Raw genomic sequence first — 27,892 nt, 5'->3', positions numbered from 1 at the left:
GATCATGATCCACATGAAGAAGACTTACCACGCGGTCATGATGAATTGGCGGAAAGAGATCAACTTGTGGACGGGTTGGGGGACTGCATGCATGGTGGTGTGTGCCATCACCATCGGCCCCATGCACCCCACAAGACTTCTAAAGATTAATTGAGCGTAGACCAGGTCGTGTTCCATCCTTTCCAAAACACACGCTATATATAGTACTTTTTTTTTATGAAGATTCCATTGAGTCTTCCTTTTTAAGATCAGGTTGGATTGTTGGAATAATATTATACAACAACCATGCACCTTTTTTTTTTTTTCTTTTTTTATCGAAAGAATTCCTCACGAGATCTATCATCTATACATGCATATTCATGAAAAAATGGACACAAATCCCTTAATTTGTATAGACAATGTATAGGTGATAAGAAATTAAGAGCTAGCATTCATCTAAGACCATCGAATTTAGAAGTCATCTACATTTTCGATCGGGTAGTACTTATAATTACAAGATGATCAACTAGCTAGCTGTGTCTAACACTGCACGTACAGTAGTCACATGAGCTAGCAGAGAGGATTTTCTAAGATATGTACATGGATGATCCATGCAGACCATAGGTCGACTCAACAAACCCATGCAATTATTAGTACTATATTGTCGGCATGCATGCAAGATCGTAGTACCGCATAAACAACCTCTGAATCGGAGAACAAATTATCTCTAATTAAATACATGATAATCATGTAATCGTAAGATCAGGACAATATAATTGGGTATAACTGCAGTATCATCAATTTTAAGTTATACTTTTATGAAAAAATATACAGTACTTATCACATGTTTAATGAACACTTGTCTTATTTATAAATGGATTGGAAAATATTAATTTCTATCCACATTCAAATTGTATTTACATATTTTAATTTTGTGCAAGGCATGCATGAATTAAATACATATATAGCAAGAAAACTAGCAAGTCATGTCCCATGCGCCCCAATATATATATATATATATATATATATGTATGTATGTATCTATGTGTATATATATATATATATGAGATTAATAAGTATAATCTCGCAAATTATGGTTTCTTGAAGAAGAAACTGCACCAGCTGGCCGTGATGCTTGGTAAATTTTTTCGATAAAGTCGGACAACAATTAAACAAATAAGAATTGAAAATGGATATGGCAGAAATATTATATTATTATTATGGATAAATATTCTTAATTGGTAAAATATATGACAATTAGGAATATTTTACATGCATGCATGCATGCTTTTTGATCATCAATTCATGGTTTTCCGATGATTCAGCTGCATGTTAGCTAGCTAGCGTAGCCACCATGTCTCGCGCCGGTGACCGGAAGAACTCAAACAACAATATTTAAAATGCAGCAATTCCAGTTCCACCCCAAGTTCAGCAGTGCTGCAGACAGTTTGACTCAGAAATAGGAAATCACGACAAAGGGGACAGGTTACGCCCTTGTATCCAATCCATCTGTCTAAGCAAACTCTGTGAAAATGATGCTCGCATCTCAGCTCTCTCATCTCTTCTCCTTCTTCAATCTTGCTCAGACACACTGCACATTCTTCTTCTACTTCCCTAGTAGAGCCCGCCGCCGCCGGCTTCCACTCGTAAACGCCGATCGCTGGTTCTGGAGCAGTAGTACTACTGCTGCTATCTGCCAATATGTCATCATCATGCTCGTACGACCCTTTGGAGAAGGAATCGTAAAGCAAGATCACAAAATCCCAAATGATGGAGGAGCGAATTATCTTGTAAAAAAGCTTACACAAACCAAACATGATGGCAATTAGAATGAAAAAGAGTGAGATCACATGAGTAGTAGAAGAAATTGGCAAAGTAGTTGAGTTTTCTGAGTGGATCATGGAAGATCGATCCATCAGAAAGGAGCTAGGCTGGAAATGAAACAAGAGTTGGAGTGCATGCCCGCCCTCTCCGGCGGCCAGTAGCTTGGGTCCCAGCAAGCAGAGAATTATTAATGCGGTGAAGAGTGATGATGATCGAGAGCAGTGGGCGGGCAGACCTGGTTATAGTGGTTCTGAGTTCAAACACGTCGACAGCTAGCTAGCATGAGTAATGTTCTTCCTTGAAAAATTTAATGGATCAATGTTACATCAACATGACAACAACATGGAAACCAAACTGCACTAGCTAGCTAGGTACTAGGTAGCAGATCTGTTACTACTTCTAAATCTGCCAATATCTTAAAAGCGTCTATAATGTTACTTTATTTTATTTTTTAAAAATTTTTAGCATGTATAACGTTTTTTTTTTTAACATGTATAACGTGAACAGTAAAAAATAGGGATTATTATTCAAGTTATTTTCATTTTTTTAAGTTTTTTTAAATAATCTAAATAATAATAAAAGTTTCTTTGTCTTTAAAATAAATAAATAAACGAGTAATAAACAGTAATTACTGTTCACGTGAACAGTATTTTGATATGAACGTTGCTACGTATTTCTACAAAAAGCCTCTACCGAACACACAAAATCTTTTTTTTATTTTTTTTATCTTTTCTTTCACTATTTTTTTAAACTATTTAAATATTTTTTAAAAATAAAAAAATATATATTCATTTAAAAACACTTACTTAATCATTAAGTAAAAAAAATTAAAAAAAATTTCGGTAAAGAATTTAAATTAATAATCTTTCATCATTAATAATTTAAATTAATTTAAATATATAATTAATATATAAATATCATATCATAAATAAATTATCAAATTTAATTTATAAAATACTAATATTTCATCATTAAATAAATGATGAAATTTTGTTAAATATTTTTAAAAAAGTAAAACTATATAAATAATTAAAGTTTTAACATAATTTAAACATGCTAATATTCTTAATTAGCTAAAAAGAACTGATACAGCTACCGAAAAAGTAATCCGAAAATGTATCCTGAATGTGTATTTCACTTTTTTTATTTTTCTTTTCTTTTTTTTATGTATATTTTTAATCATCATAAACATTTTTTAAAAAAATAAAAAATTTACAACATCATTAAAAAACACTTCTTTAATCACTAGGTAAAAATAAAATAAAAATAAAAATAAAAAATAGGCAAACATCCTTTGGACGTTACCCTACTGCTAGTGTATAATAAATATATATATAATTTATTTTCTCATCTCTATATACTACCCATCACATTTTTTTTAATTTAATTTAATTTTTTTCTTAATAAATATGTTGTACATAGATGATGAATATAAGAATTCAATTAGTTTAAAAAGAATAAAAAAATTATATACGTGATGTATGAAGATGATGAGTAGCAAAACTCATATATATATATATATAGATTATTTACACTTTACCCCTCGAACTGTCACTCAATTTACAATGTGCCTCCGAAACTACTAATTGATTCAAAGTGGATTCTCAAACTTTTAAAACTTCTCAATCCCCTCATTTTGTCTACCAGTAACGTTAAATCTAATGAAAATTCACTGCATGTGCTGCTCATGTGCATGACATTCACTGAAAATATGTCATTTTTATCTAATTTATTATTGTTGACCATATAAAATATAAAATAATTTATGCTATCAATTAATAATAAATCAAAAATATAAAAATAATTTTTTTTATTAATTTATATATACTTAATGAATATGAAATAATTTCATTGTGTACATAAATTATTCATACTTACTTGCTACTTATGTATAAAATAATTTTATATATGGTTAATTATTAATGATTTATTATTAATTGATAGCATATATTATTTTATATTTTATTTGGTTAATAATAATAAATTAGATGAAAATTACATCTTTATTGTGAATTTTCGTTAAATTATATGTAATTTAACTTTTTCAAATCTCAAAACAATAATAATATTAAGAAATAATATTCTAACAATATTTTATTCAACTTTTAACTTTTATTTAAAATTATCTCATCTTATCTCACTATTCAAACTGCACACCAATATCCCATTTTCATTTTTATGTATCTAACTATACATCCAAAAAAAAAAAAAAAACTCCTTTAAATAACCAGAAAAAAAGTACTAGCCCTTTTCAAAAAAATTTATAAACTTAAAATTTATAAATTCTTTGGCCTGGGCATTCAAGATGTATTCTTTTATCCTATCATAAAAATTTTAAACATAAATCTTACACTCTATATACTATTTAAAAAAGTAAAATCACATATTTTTAAATGATGTGCAGAATGAGAATTCTGTGTAACGCATCCCTCATTCAAAATACATCATCAAAATCTACTTTTTTTTTATTTTATATATTAACTTTTATAATACACTATATATCAATCTATCTATTTTTTTATATCATTTAAATATTATATTTTGTATTAAAAAAAAGTATAAGAATAGTTATTGTGAGAGTAAAAGTACAAAAAAAGAGAGAAAATAAATAAAAAAATATTTACATGTGTGCACAATCTATGCTACATGTAGCGGCAACACTTCAGAAAAATTAAAAATAGATATAAAATGCATCATCTTGGATGCACTTTTGGGCTACTTCCCTTCAAATTTGACATAAAAATAAGTTTTACAAAAAGAAAAAAATTACTTTGTCCACCAATTTTTACTGCTTTATTTGACTATTTTTTTTTATTTAATGATAAAGAAAGTGATTTTAAATATATTAATATATTTTTTTTATTTTTTAAAAATATTAAAAAAATAAATAAAATAAAATAAAATTACAAAAGTAACTAGCGGTGAACGTGCTGCAAAATCCATCTCATTCCATCAAATAAACTAATAAAAGTCCTGCCGCCATCATCATGATGTGTTCCTGATCAAGTCACGTGACAGCCAACGCATGTGAGTGCACCACAACTAAAAAGAATTTGACATCTCACGTAAATAAAATAAAATTATAAATTGAAAGCTGAATTTATATATATATATATATATATATATATATATATATTATTGAAAATGTTGGTGGGGTCCACAAACTAATAAAATGCTAGTACTGAGTTTTTGCATGAACAGTCACAAATATTCGCCAAGTTGGTAGTGTTAAAATGATCATGTCGTAGTACTTGTTCTCGAAATGCTTAGCTTCTTTTATATAACGTACCGGTTACATTTATACAAAGTTAAAGAGGATGGTACGTAGCTAGCTATAGCTAGTGTATATATATATATATATAAATATATACTTTCGGTCATTTAATTACATCCTTGAAATTGTTGGGCTTCTAGCTAGTTAGTTAGTTTTCGTGTGAACTAAAAAAAAAAAATTAAAATTGTTAAGTATGACTATTGTATTATCTTGACTTCTTATATAAAGGTTGGTTTAGGAGATCAAGACAATACAAAATATAATTTTAATGAATTTAAATTCTTTTTACGTTTAAAAATTTTAATATAATTTAAATTATATTATAATTTAGATTTAAAATTTTTTTTTAGGCAATAAATTGTGACTTGGGCGGGGGCGGTTTTGATCCCAATATATATCCCCTAGCCGCACCAGGGCGTGGGGTGGGGTTGCAAAACCCCTACCCTGCATGGTGCAGGGCGGGGTGTGGGGCAGCACCATGCATGTATCACTACTCCTAAATTAAATAAACCAAGTTCATGATTATAAATTGGTAGTGCGCGATATAATAATTTGTAGAAGAGTACGTACTATTGCGCGACGATTTTATATATATATATATATATATATATATATATATATGTTTCGCAATAATCGATCTATCTATTGTAATCTATTTTCTTAATTTTGAGGATAAATATAATATATATTAATTATATCCTCCCGCGATTGATAAATAGGAATGTTGCAATTAATTAATTTGGCTCAATTAGATATTATAATATTCATGTACGTCTTGTATAATCTGGAAAACTTCTTGTATTAATTCTTGTTCGTGTAATATTACTGCCAAAGGTCTCACTTTTACTCAAAATTACCATATTAATTAGAAGAATGTTATCTATCTGCAGTCATTATTCATTTCTATACTATCCCACACCTATAATTTTTTTATAAGATGTGGGAGTGTTTTTCTTAAGGTGTAGGGTATTTCATAAAATGTAGAGCGTAGAGTGATGACAGTGGTAATTATAATTTAAGAGAACTTTAATTTTAGTCTAATTTCTATTCAATGGAGAGTATTGTACTTAAGAAAATCCATTCGGGAAGCTTAGGATTTCCGCCATTTTTTAGCTAGCTAACTAGCTGTATAGATCCAGTGATGCACCTCATACACACACAAACGAGTACAAGCTAGCATAGCAATCGGTGCACGTACGCACGTCCATGTCTTTAAAAGCACTTCTTCTTCTTTTCCATTGCAATAATTCTTCTAGCCCTATCTGATCTCGGCTTTCTGATCATCACTCGCCCATCAATCATGTGGAATTACATATATCTTATATTCACCAATTTGAAATGGGCATGCAACTGCTTGCTTTACCGTGCTTTCTCCAAGCAGCCTAAGTATAACGCGCAGCAGCTTGAAGTACCGTGGCCAGAGATTGGTGATGATCGTGATGATCATCTTCAAGAACTAAGCATAGAACGATACGAGCAGGAGCCTGGCAGAGGAGGTTGTACCCAAGTGCAATGCTCTGTGTGTCTGTGCACGATGGAAGATGGAGACGAGATTAGAGTGCTGAGATGTGAGCATATCTTTCACAGAGTTTGCTTAGACAGATGGGTTGGACCCAAGAACTATGTTAATCCAACCTGCCCCATATGCCGCGATTCTTTATCTCCGGAGAGAATAATTAATGAGCTGCAGGCCGGAGTGGAAGTTCTTTATTTTAATTTCTATTCCAACAGATCCGATAATCGTGAGAGATGGTGGCTACGTTAGTAAATGATCATTATGTTTATGCGCAAACCCATGCATGCATGCATATATATATATATATATATATATATATATATAGTATATACATACTACATATACTATATATCAATGATGCCGAAATTCCTCCATTTTATTTGGTTCTTGATCTTTTGTAATGCATGCCCAAGTTGTTAAGCAGGAAAATGAGGAACGAACTTATAATGGTTCTAATTCTATATATATTTGGTTAAGTTTCTTAATATATATTGGTCATTCCTTGCTAATATTGTAGGAGGACTACTGACTCTAGTTAATTAGCTTATATATGGCCGTCAGTCATCTGTTTGCAGGGGGCCTCGCTATTATTAATACTTGGACCAGCTAGCTTCGGGCAGGATGATATATATAACTCCGCATGTATATATTCACATCTCTCTCTCTCTCTCTCTCTCTCTCTCTCTCTCTCTCTCTACATATATATGTAGTATATAGAAAAATGTTTATTCTAGATAAAATATTGGTGACAAAAATGACATTTCTATAATCAAAATCTGGATTAAAATAAACGTTTTTCTTGAAGCGATTATTAGGTATAAATGATATACAGCTGATTGAAGTATTGTCTAATTCATTCCTATATATTAGGCAATACTTATATATATAAGTGATATGTATAATTGGTCTAATTCATTCCTATATATTGCTGTCCGGGACCTTTCATGCTCTTGTTTGTTCGCCTTCATTCAAGGGTATATACCAGCTTGCCACATAGCTAGTTATAATATTTAGTGCTATTCTTGAAATCGGAAAATAAGAAATTATTTTTTCTTTTAATTATTTTTCTCTTTATAACAAATCGATCATATTGATAAATTCATGGCTCCATCATTAATAAGGACATCTCCCATGACAGCGTACAACGTAACTCTCGGCCTTAACCAATAACCAGTGCAGTGACAATGGCTACAAATATTGTATCTTTAGCATCCCTGTAAGTCTGCACTAATTGTATCTATTATGTGCATGATCTTAGGCTAGACAACTTTCCATATTTATACTGATCTATTATGTCCATAATTTGCACTACAACATTATGTGGCTTTTGCGGCGACATACTCTCGTCACAATAAATCCCAAAATTGCGGGTAAAGATCTTAAGCCACAGTTTTACAATCGCAAAACAAACGCCACAAATTCAGCATGACACCTAATCCGTTTTTCGCCGCAAGCCTAACCGTCGAAGATTGCCCCCAAATTATGACGGATTTAGACGTTGATATTGACCCTGAGGTTATTGCCGCAGCTGCCTATCCACCCAATCAATGAAATCGCCGCAAAATCCTGATACCTAGCCGCGAGTGTGTGTTATTCACAAACAACCAATTCTCCGGTGCCAGTATGTTTGTCGCAGAGTCCATTATCCATCTCGGCGAGTTGGATTCACCAGTGAAGTTAGCTACAGTTTCCAAGCCACCAGAGAAAACCCTAGGTAAGTAATACGATAACCCATATTCGGCAATTTGTGAAATTGCAGGGAATCTTTTTTTGGCTTTTTTTATTTGTGTATTTCGACCCAATAGGGATGTATTTACCGTCGATTTGTTTGTTATCAGTATGATTATCTAGGGAAACTAGTTTTCTAGATTGGGAGGACCATTGAAAACAAATTGAGGAAATATATTGGGAGGACCATTGAATTTCCTCAATCTGTTTTCAATGGTACTTTACTCTCAAATTCCCTATAATTATAGAGACATTTGAGAGCAATCTGTTTTCAATTATAATTGTTTCAATGTTGTTGTCAGTATTTTTCCTATATATATCATCATCATTATGGGGAAATTGCATTTTGTCCATTAATATATCAATGATAGAAAAAAAAACCTAATTTAACTTGAAGACTTTACACACTATATGTCAACTGAAAGCAGTATGCCATAAGAATCCTCAGATAGAAATAAATCCCTCAAATATATGAGTTTATAACTTGGTTTAGCAGTCCCACATTTAATCCATACTTGGAATTGTAACATGCCAACAGTACTACTATCTGATCGCAAAAAAATGTACATGTACATACAAGCAATAAGAAAATTTGAATGATCCAGCAGTTCTTTGGGATCTTGGCTACCACAACCAAATCAGTATTGCCCTTAAAATCTGATGAATTGACCTGTTGCAATACAACAACAACATAAACTCAGACCATAGCACGAACAGATTAATAACCATCAATTTATATACTACTGCATTGGCGTAATATGTACAGCTAAAAACTACTACTATATTCCTAATCAATATTATGATGGGTCTTGAAGCTGATGCACAATTTGGATCTTAATCCACATTATGTTAGCTAACATCTTAGTTTAAACATGTGTTATCTCAAACATGTCTTAATAAGCATTTCAAAATTAGCACATTCAAGGAAAAAAAAACCAACTGTACACTTTGTTAATCTGAGATTCTCAGCATCCAGTTTTTGCTAGGTAAAGGTTCAGATTAACTTAGGAAATTTCCTTATCAAAATATAATGACATAGATCATATACACATATACCTACACACACACACACACATAGATGTTCACTGTGGATCAATAGTCATATATAAAAGCAATATATATATATATATAGATTTCTGGGTTTATATATATGTGTGTATATATATATATATATATATATATATAGCTAGCACATCCTGCATATAATATATATAACTACTTGTATATGGTGTCTCCTAAATCCAACCATGTTCTTGACATATAAAATATAAAGGTGCATGCATGCATGCAAGCAGTATGTCAGTGTACTATATGTATGGTGATTATGAATGAAGAAATTAAAAGTACTATAGTCATATGAGTCATGGCATATTTGCAGGGATTGCATGCGGGTTTCTAAAGTCTATATATCTTGAAACTTATATATTTACTGAGAAGACTGAAAATATTCTCTCACTGTTTTCACACATGCATGTGTACGTGGTTAATATTTCCATTTATCAAATAGTCAAATCAAAGCTGGCATTTCTCAAGCCGCCTATATATATTGTGATATATATATATATATAGAGAGAGAGAGAGAGAGAGAGAGAGAGGCATGAGAGACACTCCCCTCTTGGCTTAAAAGCAAGTTTGTCCCTACATATTCTGTGCATAAATAGTATAGATATGAATGGAAATAACTTAGATGTCAATTATGGCCTTGAACTAATTCACTGGTGATCTTTGAGGGTTACGGTTTCTTGTATAATTATTATGATAGTTCTATCATATTTTGCCTTCCTCTCATTAATCTCTATTTTTTCCCTTTCCCTTCTTTTTTAAAATGTCTAAACATTTCCATTTTTTCCAGGCTATTTGGGTATTCATGCAGTTTTCTTTTTCCCGGCAATTAATCCCCATGGCATATTTCAAATTAAATTGTTGAGAATACTAAGTGAAACACATGTTATTTTATCATATTCACTATTTTATCATATTCAATATTAATGATTTAGATGTCAACCAGATTATAGATTTAGAATGATGTAAATCTGTAACTCTATAAGAAATTTAACTGCTAATATTATGTTATTAGGTATCTTAAAGCTGGTCTTCATCACTAGTATGCTTATTCTAGTTTGATCTAACAGTTGTTTGCAAGTTAAATCATTTAAGGAAAAAAAACCAACTGCGCCCTAAGTGCAACTGAAATTCCCTGCATGCCTGCTGATTACATCCCAAAATATCTAGATGTCAAGATATGGGTCATTAAAGAATCACAATAAATAGGCCAACCCAAAACTGTGTACTACAGGGTATATAAAACAACCATAACTGTTACAAAATTGAGTTCCTGAGACAAGATTGATTTCAGTTGTACTAAATCATATACTTTATGTTATCTATACCAACTAATGTCCAGTTGGTTTACCAACTATCAAATTGCAAACACAGCAATTTAAACAAAGTATGCAGTCCCTTGTTATGAGTTTTTCAAGTCTTTGAACATCTCCCTACCATAGATATTGAGTTAATATGGCTGGAATTTATTCTAATGCAATAAACCATCTTACCTGCATCTCCTTCACCCTCTCCATCAAGAGTAGCTTTCCCATATAGGACTGGCCAAAAGTATTAGTAGTAAATAGATATCCCTATCACAGGTTCATCAAAAGTGTAGCAAAAGTTGGATCTATAAATTCAGTCAAGTAGTTCCTCTTGTAAAACAAGGTTGAAAACTTTGTTAAGAGGAGGCAACGGCTCCATTAGAAGAATTTGAGTCCTAACAGAGGCATAAGACTCATTCAAACCAACAAGAAATTGAAGTATACGCTATTGTTGAACATAAGAATTAAGTGTTTGAACAGCTCTCCAAGAAAAAACCATAATCGGTTTGTAATTGATTAACTCGTCCCAAAGACCTTTCAGCTTAGTAAAATAGGCACTAACAGTCAATTGGTCTTGAGAAAGAGTCGAAATTGACTTTTGTAATTGGAAAATACGGGGGCCATTCATTTGAGAGAATCGCTCCTTGAGATCATTTCAGATCTCATGTGTTGTATTAATATAAAGAACACAAGCAGAAATCTCAGACAAAATAGAGTTGAGAATCCAGGAGATTACTTTATTATTATAGCGCATCCAATAAGCAAGCGTTGGATATCGGTTGGATTTGAAGGTTTGAGAACAGTTCCATCAACAAATCCTAAGTTGTTCTTCGTAAACAAGGCCATGTGTATCGATCGAGACCATGAGTAATAGTTATTACCATTGAGAGACTGTGTAACGAGAACAATACCAGGACTATCTTCTAGATGAAGAAAGAAGGGACTAGAAGATTTTTCCAACGAAGAGGAAGAAGAAGCATTCAGAGCCATGAGAGGAAGAGAGAAAGTCGCAGAATCGTGTGGAAGACTAGAAAATCTCTGATACCATATCAAATATAGACACATTGAAAGAAATACTTCATGAATTGAATTAATTGGTAAAAATAATACAAGGGTATTTATATTAGTTACAAAGAGTAAAGTAAAATATATGTAATTACATGTAAGGACACGTACGGTAAAAATAACACTTAACAATAAAAAATAATACACTAATTATAAATTGTAATACATATAATAATATAACTCAAACATGATCGTCAGCAGATGTGGGCGTGATCGTTAGGCAGTACTCGAAAGTACCGATCTACCAACCTAGCTAACACAAAGCCAACAGCTTACACGTACGTACGTGTTGCATGGTATCAATCCAAATGAAATCGATCTTCATGAGAATTGTACGTATTTGTCCAGTGCTCTCAAACGACGCAGCCTGATGGCCATGGCAACATCTTATAAATTATGAGTTGAATTGGAGCTAGCTAATTTGGTCATGAGTACTACTTCAATTGGATTCCAGTTTGGCAACATCTTATAAAATACTTGAGTTTGAGCTCGAGATATTTTTTTTATTCTGTTTGAGTTCGACTCGATAAACTAAACTCTCAACTCGAGCTTGACTTCGAGCTCGTCTCACAAACAAGTTCGAGTCAAACCGAGCTTGAGTATGAGCTCGAATTATTTTTTTTTTATTTTTTGAATCAGATTTAATAATTAATAAAAAAAATAAAAAATCTAATGTTGAATTTATACAAGTAACAAATAAAACCTTTATTGAATTATAAAATTTTAAAGAATTTATAAATAATTAATATCTAACTAGTTTATATTTATCCAAAATAACAATATATTATATGCCTACATATATTATTAATACATACACTTAATATGATGGCATATATCTATTTCATATATCATTCTCACATACTAGTATATGAAATTATTAAATTTTATTGACTAATTATCATACAAATTATAAAATATACCTATGAAGTATATTCAATATATAGATATAAGTAATTAGATTACATATTATATATTTAATTATACAAGTGGTATGCTTATATTATTAGCTAATACATACATATATATGTATATATACATAGGTGTATGTATATATTTATTAATATATAAATGAGTTTTAATCGAGTTGAGCTAACGAGTCGACTCAAGCATAAACAAGCGGGCCTTAACGAGCCAACTTAGCCGAGTTGAGTCGAGTTTTGTCAAGTATGTGTCATTTACAAATCGAGCGAGTATCTGCTTTCACAAACGAGTTTTTTTTTCACGAGTCAAGTTCGATTCAAGTTTAACCAATCGAGTACCGAGCGGGCTATCGAACAGACTAATTTATTTACAACCATAGATTCCAAATTAGGTTGAGCATTTTCATTGTTACAAACCGAATTAAATTGGGCTGAGCTTGATGGGCCTCCTACTTGTTATCTTTTATTTTATTGTTGCTAAGTTGTTGTTAGTGGCCCATGGGCCTAGCTAGTGTGAGTAAGAATTGACTCATGACCTTAGTTTGGTGGTTGTTGAGTTAGGGTTATTGTCTTCTAGTATATGTGCAGGGAAGGGGTCGTTGTTGAGCATCTGGAAAATATTCTAAACAATTTTCATTTTCATTTAGGAGGTTTGGGAACCCTCGAAGTATTCTCGTAGCAGTACAAACTTGTGATTTTCTCTTTTTCAATTCAGCAAACATCTTGCATGCACATTGTTCTTTCCACCGCAGCAACCTTCTATCACCATTTCCATCACCTTTCCTTTGATACAAACAGCAAACCAATCAGGATCATTACATTCATATTGCAATAGTGATGATCATGAAGAGAATAGATGGGCATATTATGATCATGATTGGAGTGGTGCAAGATCATTGTACAAACAAATGTCTAGAAATTGCATCAGGGGCTGGGAATACTGTTGAGCACTTGGACTTTGAGATCATGCTAATTAAGTATATATAATAGTACTTTCTGTTGGGGGGGGGGGGGGGGGGGGGGGGGGGGTGGAATCAAAGAATTATTTAATTTTTGAGCCCTTTGAAAATACCAATATTGCATGGACCTCATCGTCGAAAAGAACCGCAAGTGGAATGGGCCACATGCCTTAATTTGGGTTTAATAGCACTTCCACCATAAAATGCGATAGTGGGTGAGAGGAATATGGATCCAAGCCCCATGCCCTGGGGTGCGTGACTCAGACACATATCAGAAAGGAAAGGTCAATATATTTATATATATATATATAAAGGAAAAATCTTTTTATAAGCGATTTCGTGCACCAAACTACGTATCAATATTAAATATAAGACATTCTTTTATTTATTTTTATAATAACAAAATTTATGTGAGTGTTAGTATTTAATTTGGTGCGTCAAACCGCTTGTACCTAACAAATCTCATATATAAAATATATACCTTGAGAGAAACAACTAAGTAGAAGTAATTACATATATATATATGTTTTATTTTGATATGAATGGTTATTATTTCATTTGGGAATTAGAACATGCTGAAGCAAGTAACAATTAATTCAGTAGCATTTATTCTGTTTTACAGTGCTTAATAGTTGGGGTTAAACAATCTGCGTTTTTGCTTACAGATCACAGATTATTCACTAGGATCGTTCAATTCGAACCTGATCACTCCGATCAAAACTTTTGAAAATTGATCTTTCCGTTAGTCTCATCATGACATGTTATATATATATATATATATATATATGAAAAATGATAGTTGCAGTCGTGAGTATACAAACGTCATGCAATCATTTTAAAAAAAGTAAATAAATACACAATCCACATGAAAAAAAATTAAATTTTTAATAGTGAACTCTACTTTTTTTCAAAGCGATTACATGACACTTACACATTTCACGACTATAATTAGTACTCTATATATAAATATATAAATTGAAAAAAAAATCAAAATAAGGAATCTTTTTCCTTTATTTTCATAATCATAAAACGTAAAAAAGAAAGAAACAACATAGGGCGCGCAGCACCAAAACCATGCAACAGGCTCCATGCATGCTTCGACTGTAGGGACGAAGCTAGCCAACGCCCTTCGTAAAAAACTAAAGAGGGGTATATACTATATTGTCCATAATTTTTTAAGTGGGTCATTTTTTTCATTATTAAATTAGCTTTTGATCTTCATAGAGTTTGCTTATATTATTTATCTTTTAAAACTTATAATTATCTTAATAAAACATAATTAATGAAAAAATTCATGTACTACTTAAAACCTTTTAATATGATTTATTATTACACATTATCATAAAACCCAAAGCTTAGTTTATCCTTAACATATGATTATCTCTTTTTTATAATTCATATATAACTTACACATAAAATTTTCAAAATTATTGGAAGAATAAAATCTGAAAATTTATTTATTTATTTATATATTTTTACTCACTTTATTTGTTAATTGTACTACTTTATTCTTAAGAATCTAAATTCAATTATATATTTCAACCTAAACTAAAAATATTCAACCCTCCTAAACTTATAAATATCGTGACTTCGCCTGTGTCCTCAAGATTTGTGGATTGCTCTACCCAAAAGGTTGGCGCGCATGCAGTGTGGACTAAGCGCCAAAAAATTGACCTAGCTAGCTAGCAATAGTGCACCTCAATTATGCAAACGTACAAGGTTGTGTGCTTTGGAAATCATTTGCTGATATGAATATTGCCACCACCGACACCTCCCAACACAGCGTAAACGATAAAGACAAAAAGTACAGAAAATAAAAAATAAAATAAAAAAAAGTAAAAGAAAAATAAAAATATATCACAAGAACCAAAGTAATTGACTTTTACGTACGTACAACCATTTTTTCCCACGACAAGTCATGAACCATTGAGGTTCACGGGTTGCCTTAGATCATGAAATTTTTGGCAAACTTGGCCCGCCAACATTAAACTTAACACAAGAAAAGGTACAACACTTCCTGTTCGTGTATTGAGCTAAATTGAGATTAGTTAAATTTTTTATAAATAATAGTGAATTAAAATAGTAGAATAAGTTTTATAAAACTCACTTAAGATGAGTTTAGATATGTTTAGATATTAATATAAGTTTAAATGTATTTATAAGAAATTAAAAAAAATTATGAATCCCGCGTAAAATGAGATATTGAGTTAAAAAAAGTTATAAGTCCCACGATTAAAGATGCTTTGAGTTGAGATAGATTTAATGATTTGAGAGTTAGATGTTTAGATGTTAGACTCAGCTTAAAATTAGACTGAGCTTAGGATAGGTTTGGATAATGAGTTAAGATGAGATGAGTTGAGATGAAAGTTGAAAAAATATTGTTAAAATTTTATTTTTTAATATTATTATTGTTTTAAAATTTAAAAAAGTTGAATTGTTTATTATATTTTATATAATAATTTGTAAAAGTTATAATGATGAGATGAGTTGAAAGTGTTTCTCAATCCAAGCTAAGCTTAGTTAGTCTAAGTTTCAAACGGGAGCTTAAATGATCTGTTTTATAAAATAATTATTTTTAAAATATTTATAAATTATTTCATTACTGTTTACAGATGATCTAAAATATTCTTAATATCCATAAAGAAGCTTAATAGCCATGAACTAAAGAGTAATAAGTTAAATAGTTATAATTAGTTTCCCAATTGGCCCTCCCATCACAAAAAGGAAAAAATCAGAGGGGAATATAGTATGGGTCCTTTTTGGTTCTTTTGCTAATAAGCCCACTTTTAAAACTAATCATAGTATCTTAACTTAAATGGTGGTGATCAGATCAGGGGTGACCCACCTAAGAGACAAGTTGGAGATTTATAAAATTATAAGTAATGCTTGTCTTTGTTCCTAACGAGGTCTTTCTATTTTCTAATACGATGTGACAACCTTTGCCAAACTGTTCGATCTACTGATCAGGACTTTTTCGTGTTTATATATATTAAAGTTCATCCGAAGGTTATAATTGTAAAAATAAATTTTTATATCAACTCACAGGTAAGCAGATCTTTGGGCTTTCAAATATCACCGCCAAACTCAGGAGGGCTATAAAAAGATAAGTATAAAAATAGGTATTAGGGAATAAGTTTTGTTATAAAAAGAAGAAAAGGAAAAGCAGACAAATCACACTAATAATTTATAATATCAAACAGTCCCTACAAAGACGAAATCAGCATGATAGTACAAAATAACAGTCCCTTACTCTTTTTTTTTTTTTTTAATCATAATTCATTAAATATTTACAATTATTAAAGATTTTTGCAAAGACAATAATAAATATAATAGATCTGCACGTCTAATACAACCTAATAGGGTCCTTTGAATTTTATTTATTTATAGTGAAATGATCAAGATATTTTATATTTTTATACCAATTTCATTTAAAAATAAAGAGAATCTTTGTCTATGTTGTAATAAAATCCTATTCATTTTACCTGAATCAGAGAAGATAATTATCCTATTCTTATTTTAAATTTTTAAATGAATAATATTCATTTTTACGTCCATATTTTTATATAGATCACATCTCTAACTTTCATGTTTGAGCAGAAACAATTTCAACAAAAGAAAAAAAAAAAAAAAAAAAAGGAAAGATGTTTGAACATGAACAGGTTCGTTTGGATACAGAAATACTATTAACTTATCTCATCTCTTTTGATCATTACAATTTTATTAAATTTTTATATAAAATATAATAAAAAATTCTAATTTTTTTAAATTTTAAAATAATAATAATAATATTAAAAAATAATATTTTATTTAACTCATCTAAAACTATCACATCTCATCTTATATTACTATCTAAATGAGCTGTAAAACAGCAGTTAAGAAAGAGCAAACTTTTAGACCCTTCACCTTGTTACACGTTACAAAACTTTGCATTATTCAGATTCCAGAAAACGATTGTGAAAGGAATTAAAGATAAAGATAGAGCAAGCGCTGACAATTTGAATTGCAGTGCGTTTACGTTTCGTAGTTTCCTTGCTAATTAGCCTATTACCAATAATATATTAAAATCTTGAATTGAATTGACCATTTATAGCTAACGAAAAAGGAAGCAAAATGAAACAGAGTGTTTAAAAATCTTATGAATATTTTCAACTTTTTAATAAATGATGCGAGAATGATTTGTAGCAACTCTATCTCACTGTTTATATCTGAATAGAGAATCAGAGATTGCACTGTTTCTTTTGGTCCCATCCTTGATTCGGGACCCCACAATCTGTCTCCGTGTTGAACTTGTACCGTCCCTTATGCATGCAGGAGAGGAGAGGGACAGAGAGAGGTTTTGAAGGTTGAAGATTGACCGCGAATTAAAGGAAAGAAAAATGCGGTTGGGAATTCAATAGCTGAAGAAATAATAGAGTTGTGACATTCTGGAAAGAAAGGTGAGGTTTTTGGTGTTTCTTCGTCTTTCTAGACAATTCAAACGGAATGGAAGTTGCAACATTTGCTCCTTTAATTTTCGTTATTTCGTGTGTTCATGGATAAACCTTAGGTGTAGGTATAATCATTTTTTTCTTCTTCTCTTTCTCTCTCTCTTTTTTAAGTTCAACCAGTTCATTACGATCATTTTTTATAGAATATCGTTTACTTTTTTGAGTTCATTGATGAGCAAGAACCCTCCTTGACGATCTGGATTTTGCTTTTGGAAGTAATAGGCCGTCTGGGTTTGCTTTTAGAAGTGATTGGTAATCGGACTTATGCTCAAAACCTAGCCAGACATGTTGGGTTTTGCTGTAGACGAGGTTTATGAGCTGAGAGTGGAGAGTGCGTGGCCTTTGGGGTCTGGTTGGTAAAAGTTTGGTGATTTGAAAATTTCTTCAAGTTATGAAACTCGGGTTTGGCGTAAGATTGGAAATTAATCGCTGAGGTTGGATTAAAGTTTAGCTTTTGAGTGAGAATTAAGTGGATTTTGTGAATTCATGAACGATTTCGATATACGAAAGATTTAGATGGCAAGCACGGCGCCATCTCCGGATTCATCTCCCTCTACCGTGCCACCACCTTCGACCACTATATCTCCTTCAACCAGTTCTCCACCGCCCCCCACGACTTCGTCACCACCACAACCATCCTCCAGCACTAGTCCACCCCCACAAACTGCTTCTCCTCCAGTCCCCTCTACAACTTCCCCACCTTCTCAGACCGGTGCTGATCCACCGGACCCTAACGCTTCAACTTCACCCCCTCCGCCCACAGCATCACCCCCACCGGCCCCACCACCCCCACGGGCCCCACCACCCCCAGCTTCTGGAACTTCACCCCCATTGGCACCTACATCACCTCCTTCTCAATCTGATGCACCTACGTCACCACCCCCATCTTCTGAGACTTCACCTCCATTGGCACCTAAAACATCACCTTCTCCTCCTCCTCCTCCTCCTCAACCTGATCCACCTCCATCAAGTCCCACTTCTCCGCCACCACCAACACCATCAAGTCCTCCAAAAAGTTCGCCTCCACCACCTGCAGACCCTAGCCCCCCAATCTCACCTCCTGCTCCATCAGCACCACCGGTGAAGTCACCTCCACCACCATCAAAGCCCCCTCAAAATCCACCACCACCACCATCCAAGCCACCCAAAAATTCACCTCCACCACCAGCATCAGGACCCTCGGGTAATGCACCTCCACCACCAGCATCAGGACCCTCAGGTAATGCACCTCCACCGCCTGGGCTTACTCCCCCACCCGTTTCTGATCAAACTCCACCTTCAAGTTCTCCTCCAAAATCATCACCCCTTCCACCCATGGCACCACCTCCTCCTGCATATGTTTCTCCCCCATCTCCTGATAACAATCCAATCCCACCATCAAATGATCCAGAGACCAAGAGTACTAGTCCTAATGGAGTCGAAAAATCAAACTCCACCGGTAGTGGAAGCATTGGTACCATTGGTATAGTGGCTATTGGTGTAGCAGCGGGAATCATAGTGCTTAGTCTCATTGGAGTGGCTGTCTGGTGCATGAGGAAGAAAAGAAAACAATATTCCGGACTTGGCGGCTATATCGTGCCATCCCCTCTGGTCTCCTCTGCAAAATCAGGTACATGTTAATAAATAATGTTTTAAATGTAATTGGCTTAGCCTTCCAGTTTTTCCTTTCTTGGGGTTGCTTTTTGCCTGTTGTATCTATTAGGGTTACTGATGCCCTAGACATTCGATTTGAACTACCATTTTCTATGGGACTACATCTTAGATGTTCTGTCTTTGTCTGTGTAGGATTATGGCTGGATAGTACCGTGACTTTAGACAAGCTGTCTTAGTATCAAAATGTATTTTCCATTTAATTGAAAATTTTTGGTTAAATTATGAGAAGTTTAGGAGTCACGTTTTTGCTCTCTTTTTCCTAATTCCTCTCTCTCTCTCACTCTCACAGAAAAGAAGAGGGTAAAACGTGTGCACCAAGATGAAATATGCACAGTTGCACATTAGTCCAAGATGATTTTTTTTAACAGAGAATGCAAATAAAATTCTGTCTTTTCGTTCAACAAAATATCAGGATTGTGCTTCATTTTGATAAAAAAATGTTAACAAGTGCATGGTGGTAGAGTGTGTAGGTTTGAGAGTTTGGAGTAGAGAATGAATTTGTAAGAATTTTATAATAACACTCAGGGTTTTGCAGGTATTTGATATGATCCTAGGTATTTGATATTATTCTAACTTCCATCTTTGATTCTTTATCAATGATGATCTGGGATAATATGTATATAGGATATGCAGAATACGGAAGGTCTTAAGGGAAATCTATGTTTTTGCAACAAAATCAAGAGGTTTAAATATTCTACACAGAGATTGGTTCATATGAGCCTTTTTATTAGAGGAGTCATAACCAGTGTTGGTTGTGTCCATATGGTCAAACTTCTACTTTCATCCTCCAACCTTGGTTGTTGTGTCAATTTTGTAGCTGAATATTTAGTTGTATCGATTTAGTCCTCGTATTTGGTAAAACATGTCAATATTTCCTTAACCGTCTCCTGGAGCACAGGAAATGCTTACATGGTTCATGGAATTTTCCAAGTCATCACTTTCTTTGACATGAATTCTTATATCATATAATGCATGCATTTCTCTCTTACTTTCTTTCCATTACCGACCTTCAAAGCCTTCACAAGAACTTGATCTTTTCTTCCATCACTGTTTCTTGGTGAACTTTCATCATATTGATCTTGTTACCTCCAGAATCTAAATGGTGTGATATAATTCCACGTCAGCAATGGCTTGGACAATTTCTGTGAGTCATGTCAGCAATTTCCATCCTCCAGCTGACAGCAAAGATAACATTGACATGATCTAGGAAATACAGTAACGAAGTTGACACGATTAAATGTTCAGGAATGAAATTGATGGAAGGACCAAAGTTGGAGGATGAAACTCGTAGTCAAACCTTATATTTAGGTCAGACTTCGGTTAAAAGTTATTGGAGACCTATAATCTTTAGATTGTAATTAGTTCATTTTGGTTCTTTCAAACAATATGGAACTACATGATTTTGATTGTGATGGCATTAAGTGAGTTAAGAAGTTGTATAACTTGTCCAGATTCATCCATTACAAAGACAAATTCTTCAGCTCCCCTTGTACAAAGTGGTTCAAGCAGTCATTTTGTGTATTCTCCCCCAGAACCAGGTGGATTGGGCAATTCCAGGTTATGGTTTACATATGAAGAACTATTCAAGGCCACAAATGGGTTTTCAAATCAGAATCTACTGGGTGAAGGTGGATTTGGTTCTGTGTATAAGGGATACCTACCAGACGAGAGGGAGGTAGCAGTAAAGCAGCTAAAAATTGGTGGGGACAGGGTGAGCGAGAATTTAAGGCTGAAGTTGAGACTATCAGTCGCATACACCACCGTCATTTGGTTTCATTAGTTGGCTACTGCATTTCTGAGAACCGAAGGCTGCTTGTCTATGACTATGTTCCGAACAATACCCTTTATTTCCATCTTCATGGTAAACCCATTACTAAGCTGAAGCACCTTTTTTTCTGATAATGGATTACTGATCGTTTGCCTTGCCCTCTCATTTTGTAGATGAAGGCAGGCCGGCTCTGGACTGGGCAACGCGTGTTAAGGTTGCTGCTGGTGCAGCTCGTGGAATTGCATATCTCCATGAGGACTGTAATTATCTATACTTATTTCTAGATTTTGATAGATAATGTTCACCTTCACACTGGTACCATTACATAAGGACCCTTTTGTATTGTTATGTTGGTTCTATAACAAGATCTATAAGTTGCAGCCTTTCCAGATGCAGTCCCAGGAAATGATTGGGCTCTGATGTTTGGAACAATGGCATAATTCGCAGGCTTCAGTACATTTGTTAAGAATTCATATGTACTACTATAATGAGGAAGGACATTCTCCAATGAATATAATCCAGGCAAATAAAAGAAGATTTGGGGGGGGGGCGGGCGGGGGGGGGGGGGGGGGGGGGGATAGAAGGATTTGTGGCCTTATTGTTAGTTCCAAAATGAAGATTGCTTTTTCTCTAATATTGGTTGACAAACAAGGGTATGCTATCTCCAGTTATCTATATATCAATTCTGGAAGTCACTATGATCTTGGGATAAAGTTTCCAATTTTCAATATTCCTCCAAGGTTTTGGGGAATGTCATACACAGAACGTGGGCTTGATTTGTATAGTTATACAACCAAACTATTGATAATTAAAACATGATAGCCATAAGATATTACCTTGACACATGCACAAGCTTTAGCACTAGAGAAGGTTGAAAAGAAGGTTTTTATTGACCAAATTCTTTTTTATTGCCGTATCTGTTGTTGAGGTTGTTTTTTTGTGCATATGGCAGGTCATCCTCGAATTATTCACAGGGATATTAAGTCATCAAATATTCTTTTAGATAACAACTTTGAAGCTCGGGTATGCACTATTTTTTCTAAAGCTAGATTGAGAAATATTCTTGTGTGTAAATCTGAAGACTACATTTTCTATTTTTTACTTTACAGGTTTCAGACTTTGGGCTTGCCAAATTAGCTCTTGATGCAGACACACACATAACCACCCGTGTCATGGGAACTTTTGGGTAAGCAGACCATTTATAACTATTAGTCCATGTGCCCATAAAGGCCTTTGGGCATCTAATAGTTAAAGTAAACCTGCTTCGGAAAACATTTGTCTTTTCAGATGCAGTATATGTTGATTGTATTTATTTATTGGTTTCAGATATATGGCCCCTGAATATGCATCGAGTGGAAAACTGACCGATAAATCTGATGTATACTCCTTTGGAGTTGTGCTGCTGGAACTCATTACTGGAAGGAAGCCTGTGGACACAGCGCAACCCTTGGGAGATGAGAGTCTAGTTGAATGGGTAACATTTTCCCTCAATATGGTCCAAGTTTTCTTCTACAGCTGAATACCAACGTATCTGAACTTGTTATTTTTAAATATCTGAACTTTTCAAAGTTTTCAAACTAATGTGTCGATAACTATATATATTACTTGTAAGAAATATATTGTTTTGATGACGAGGAATCTTGGAGACCGTGGAAATGCAACATATCTTTTATTAGGTTAAACCCCGGATTTGTGTAATGTGTCTCAATCGCAAAGATTAGGTAAATCATCGGTTTTTCACTTATGGATGTGGCCTCCAGAAATTGTTTGCACTTACGGGTTCAAACCTTAGACCTGGAGGGAGCATACCACTGAGACCAAAGCCCTTACTACTTGAGTGAACCCCTAGGGGTTTATATGAAATATATTACTGTAATTACCTGAGATATGGAGAATGATGGTTCTTGAACCTTTGTCAAATTCTTAATGAGCTTGTGTCGGAGCAGAAAACAAATTTACACTCTGAGTCAAAAATAAATTACAAATTATGTTTATATAGTTTAAGTAATAATGATTTTTTCGAGTTTTTTTTATTTATTTCATTAGTTATATTCTTTAATATTTTCATAAATTTTCTTTTTTCTTAAGTCCTGTAGATCAAAATTATGGCTTCGTCACTGTGTGCATTAGTCACATTATAATCTTTTACAACCAAACTTTCCTGAGCAAAAAGCACTTTATATTTCAGGCCCGACCTTTGCTAAGTCATGCACTTGACAACGAAGAATTTACAGATTTGGCAGATCCAAGGCTCAACATGAACTATGTTGAGAGTGAAATGTTCCATATGATTGAGGTAGCTGCTGCTTGTGTACGACATTCAGCTACCAAGAGGCCACGAATGGGACAGGTAATAAAATTTGCTGATGCAAACATCTGAAAATATTTCCTTTACTGTTTCTAATTCCTGGTATTGAAAAATGGATGCATGGAAATCATCTTTCTTGGCATTCTTATTCTTCTCAGGTGGTTAGAGCCTTTGATGGTTTAGCTACTTCCGATCTAACCAACGGAATGAGAGTGGGGGAAAGTGAGGTATTTAACTCTGCACAACAGTCTGCAGAAATCAGATTGTTCCAAAGAATGGCATTTGGTAGTCAAAATTACAGTACAGATTTTTTTAGCCAAAGTAGCCTGGATAGTTAAAGAGGATGTGGTAAATATTGTGAGAGATTATAAAATTAAACCAGCAGGGCTTGCCAAGCCGGGTTGGAGCCTTGTTCAAGTTTATTTAATTGGAGTCTGGCTCAACCGAGAGTGTGTGTACTTATCGCCCATCAATCAATAGACATCATCAGCTGTAGAGACTGAAACCCCTTGATTCTTGAAGCTCGGTTCTTTTTTAGCTCCAATACGTATGGGGCTTATGTACTTTTGTATTTTTTGTATAATCAAAGATGAAAATCTGTTTCCACAGATAGTGTTAATAAAGCTATTTTTCAGTTTTGTCACCCAAGACTTGCATAACAATCGGGATGCTGTTTGATTCTTCTCTGATATTGATTACCCCTTTCATAAATCAACATCTGAACAGTACGTAGAAGCTTTATGGTTCATGCTGGGGAAATGAACTTTGGGGCACCAAACATAAGGCAAACGCATAACATCTTAATCTGCAAATAAATTTGTGGTAAGGATATCCTGAGTTGGGTTTTTTCAAGCGATTATCTTCGAGTGTGTGTTCTGGACATGCCACATTAACAGACTACAACAGCAAAATGCTCTGAGTCTGCAAGTAAAAGACCAAATGCTTTCTGGCGATTCTCATCCTTCCCTGCATAAGAATTTCTTTTTTATTGGCACCAATGCTTGAAAATAAAGTTCCAACTAATTTCAAGGTACACAGACTCTCGACAAGAAGTTTTCCGCAAGTGTACTTTGTTCAAGGGAAAGTTCCTCATTTCAATGGTCCTTATAAATTGTGTGCACTTAAGAGGATTTGAAACTTAGATCTAAAGGAAGCATACCACTAACCTTTACTACTCGATCCAATCCATTGGGGCTATTAGGCGAGCCTTACACGATATGATGCCTTCTATTATGTCCTTAAATATCTCAAGGAATGATCGTTTGGGTCCATTCTCAAATCGTTAGACTAATGTTTATTTTTTATGCGGTCATGGCTTATAATGATATAGTTGCAGAAATTATTTCGAGGGTTCTATTTTAGACGGAAGTGCAAAGCATTGTAATTTCTGAATATAGCTCTCGTTCATTTTCACAAAATGAAGCTGGAATACGTTGGATTTTGGGAGAGACAGAATGAGCGATGTTTTAGATCGTCTCGTTTAAATTTAGGTTGATGTTATTCTGGATTTAAGATTATTTGTGTTTGATGAACCTTGTCTTTTCTATTTATAATTCTCATATGACATTGATTTTCATAGTATGTGGTCCATTATTAGTAAAATAACAACCAAATACAGCATCCCAGAACAAAAAAAAAAAAACCTTTACTTAAATATGGCTCATTTGTCTATTTTCTCTCTTGAAACTTCACAAGCTTACTCCAAAAAAATTATTATGTACTCTTAAATGTAGATGATATTGTAATCTCATTCTATAGTAAAATGTTGTAGTATTAAAATTATTTGCCTGATCTATATAATTTTTTAAGAGCAAGGATAGCATACTACTATTATTTTATCACAAGATATTATGCCATTAAAATTACTTTCCTATACATTAATTTCCAATTACAATATATCTTACAATAAGATAAGAGATTATGTATATGTACTTCCAATATTATTTAATTGTCTCAAACTCTTTAGAAATTAAACTAAATAGTTAAGTTTATACTTCTTTTCTTCAATTTACACTTTTAAAAAAATTATGATTTAGGGCTTGTTTGGATAGAGAAATGATCTCATCTCATCGTTACAACTTTCTCAAATTCTCATACAAAACATAATAAATAATTTAACTTTTTCGAATCCCAAAACAATAATAATATTAAAAAAATAATATTCTAACAATATTTTATTCAACTTATTTAAAACTATATCATCTTACTATCCAAACGAGTCATTAACATTAGCCATGGTTCTATATGCAATATTTGACTGTACATTTCATCTCATTTAATTAAATAATACACATATATTACACATACGAATTTAATCCACACATGTAAATATCTAAATTCATTTATATTTATCAATTTAAGTCTTTAAAATAATTGGTGATTGGTTATAGGATTCCTATTTGGAAAATAAGATACATATAATTATCTACACACTCGGAGTATTTTTATAAAATAATTTATAAAAAATCAAAATTATTTTACACAAAATACCTTCAATTTAAAGCATCATCGATCTACCTTGGATGATGTCATATTTTAGCGCTTATCAAATTATAGTATAAAAGTTGGAAACGAGTTGTTGGGTCTGTAAAAACATAATATAACTCCGCAAACGCATCGAAGATTCAAAAGTCAAACCCCAATTCTTTCTTCCATTTATCTTCACGATGGCCAAGCTCCAATCGGATCAGCTGAAGCAGCTCAAGGAAATCTTCATGCGCTTTGACATGGACTCCGACGGCAGCCTTACCCAGCTGGAATTAGCGGCCCTTCTTCGCTCACTCGGCCTCAAGCCCTCCGGCGACCAGCTCCACGTCCTTCTGGCCAACATGGACGCCAACGGCAACGGCACCGTCGAGTTCGACGAGCTTGTCCAGGCAATCTTGCCCGACATGAGCGAGCAGGTGCTCATCAACCAGGAGCAGCTCCTGGAGGTTTTCCGGTCCTTCGACCGCGACGGTAACGGCTACATCACGGCGGCGGAACTCGCCGGATCCATGGCCAGAATGGGTCACCCTTTGACGTACCGCGAGCTCTCCGAAATGATGGGCGAGGCCGACACCAATGGCGACGGCGTCATTAGCTTTAACGAATTCTCGACCCTCATGGCCAAGTCCGCCTCCGATTTTCTTGGCCTCGCGGTCGCATAGGAACATGAATGGCGTGAGAGATGATGGATGGTTTGACTTGGTCTCCTTGACCATAATTTCTCTATGTTTAATTAATTAATTAATTTTTCTTTCTCCATCTGTTTTCAGCTGACTTCTCATTGAGTGGAACAATCTATGATCAGCTCATGAACATTATAATATCTGACATCTACCCTATTAGAGGTTTCTGTAGACATTTCATGTAAAAATTAATTATTCTCGTTAATGTTCTTCGCAGGTTTAGTAATGAAAATCTTGAAAATATTTGTAGAATTTTATGAAGTTTTTGAAAAATCTCGACACGCTTTTGTTTGTTGGTTTGCTTGCATTTATATATATATAAAAGAGGTGGGGATTGAAAATTTGAAACTTTGTTCTCCTATTTGGAGATGATGAGTAGTAGAAGATACTAACCCTATAATTTGAAGGATTATTATAGGGAGGTCAAGAAAATTGATGCCCTGATAATAGGGAGCTGACGAGATTCATAGGTAGTAAATACATGTATTATATAACAATTGGCCTCTTTTATTTTCAAAAAATATCTTATCTCATCTCATCTTATATTTTATCTAATTATTATAACTTTCTCAACTTTCAATACAAAATAAAATAAATAATTTAACTTTTTTAAATCTTAAAATAAAAATAATATTAAAAAATATATTTTAATAATATTTTATTTAATTTTTTAACTTTAATCTCAACTTATCTCACAGTAAAAATAAACGAGCCCAACCCTCCAAAATATCATGAAAGGGAAATACATAATGTCATAAACGTGTAGTACAAAATATTCAAAAAGGAAAGCTACACCTATCTTCCATAATATTATATATTTTGCTTTATGGCCCCAACTTGTCAAACTTGTCACTTACCCGCATTTTGAAATA

The 27,892-nt window shown here is 33.4% G+C and overlaps 3 protein-coding genes across 3 annotated transcripts; 2 read left to right on the top strand and 1 right to left on the bottom strand.

Annotated features, from left to right (window-relative positions):
* Nucleotides 1-1,171: 1,171 nt before the first annotated feature.
* On the bottom strand, nt 1,172-2,122 carry LOC121254444 (putative RING-H2 finger protein ATL12). The gene has a single exon (XM_041154494.1). The coding sequence runs from the start codon at nt 1,893-1,895 to the stop codon at nt 1,320-1,322; it is 576 nt and encodes a 191-aa protein (XP_041010428.1). The 5' UTR covers nt 1,896-2,122; the 3' UTR covers nt 1,172-1,319.
* A 15,687-nt stretch (nt 2,123-17,809) lies between these two features.
* LOC121254414 (proline-rich receptor-like protein kinase PERK9) lies at nt 17,810-24,493 on the top strand. Its single transcript, XM_041154449.1, is given in 9 exon segments — nt 17,810-19,730; nt 21,226-21,474; nt 21,477-21,635; nt 21,716-21,802; nt 22,495-22,565; nt 22,652-22,728; nt 22,869-23,016; nt 23,731-23,892; nt 24,009-24,493. Coding segments are annotated over 9 exon segments (2,226 nt in total). The 5' UTR covers nt 17,810-18,637; the 3' UTR covers nt 24,189-24,493.
* Nucleotides 24,494-26,484: 1,991 nt separating this feature from the next.
* Nucleotides 26,485-27,229, top strand: LOC121254445 (probable calcium-binding protein CML16). Its single transcript, XM_041154495.1, has one exon. The coding sequence runs from the start codon at nt 26,517-26,519 to the stop codon at nt 26,997-26,999; it is 483 nt and encodes a 160-aa protein (XP_041010429.1). The 5' UTR covers nt 26,485-26,516; the 3' UTR covers nt 27,000-27,229.
* Nucleotides 27,230-27,892: the final 663 nt, after the last annotated feature.

This window comes from Juglans microcarpa x Juglans regia, chromosome 3D (genome assembly GCF_004785595.1).
Source record: "Juglans microcarpa x Juglans regia isolate MS1-56 chromosome 3D, Jm3101_v1.0, whole genome shotgun sequence".
NCBI lineage: Eukaryota > Viridiplantae > Streptophyta > Magnoliopsida > Fagales > Juglandaceae > Juglans > Juglans microcarpa x Juglans regia.
Note: the sequence above shows the minus strand (reverse complement) of the source record. Positions and strands in the feature narration are given on the sequence as shown.

Excerpts from the sequence above, each read along its gene's own strand:
- LOC121254445 (XM_041154495.1), top strand. The coding sequence starts at position 26,517 with ATGGCCAAGCTCCAATCGGATCAGCTGAAGCAGCTCAAGGAAATCTTC.
- LOC121254444 (XM_041154494.1), bottom strand. The coding sequence starts at position 1,895 with ATGGATCGATCTTCCATGATCCACTCAGAAAACTCAACTACTTTGCCA.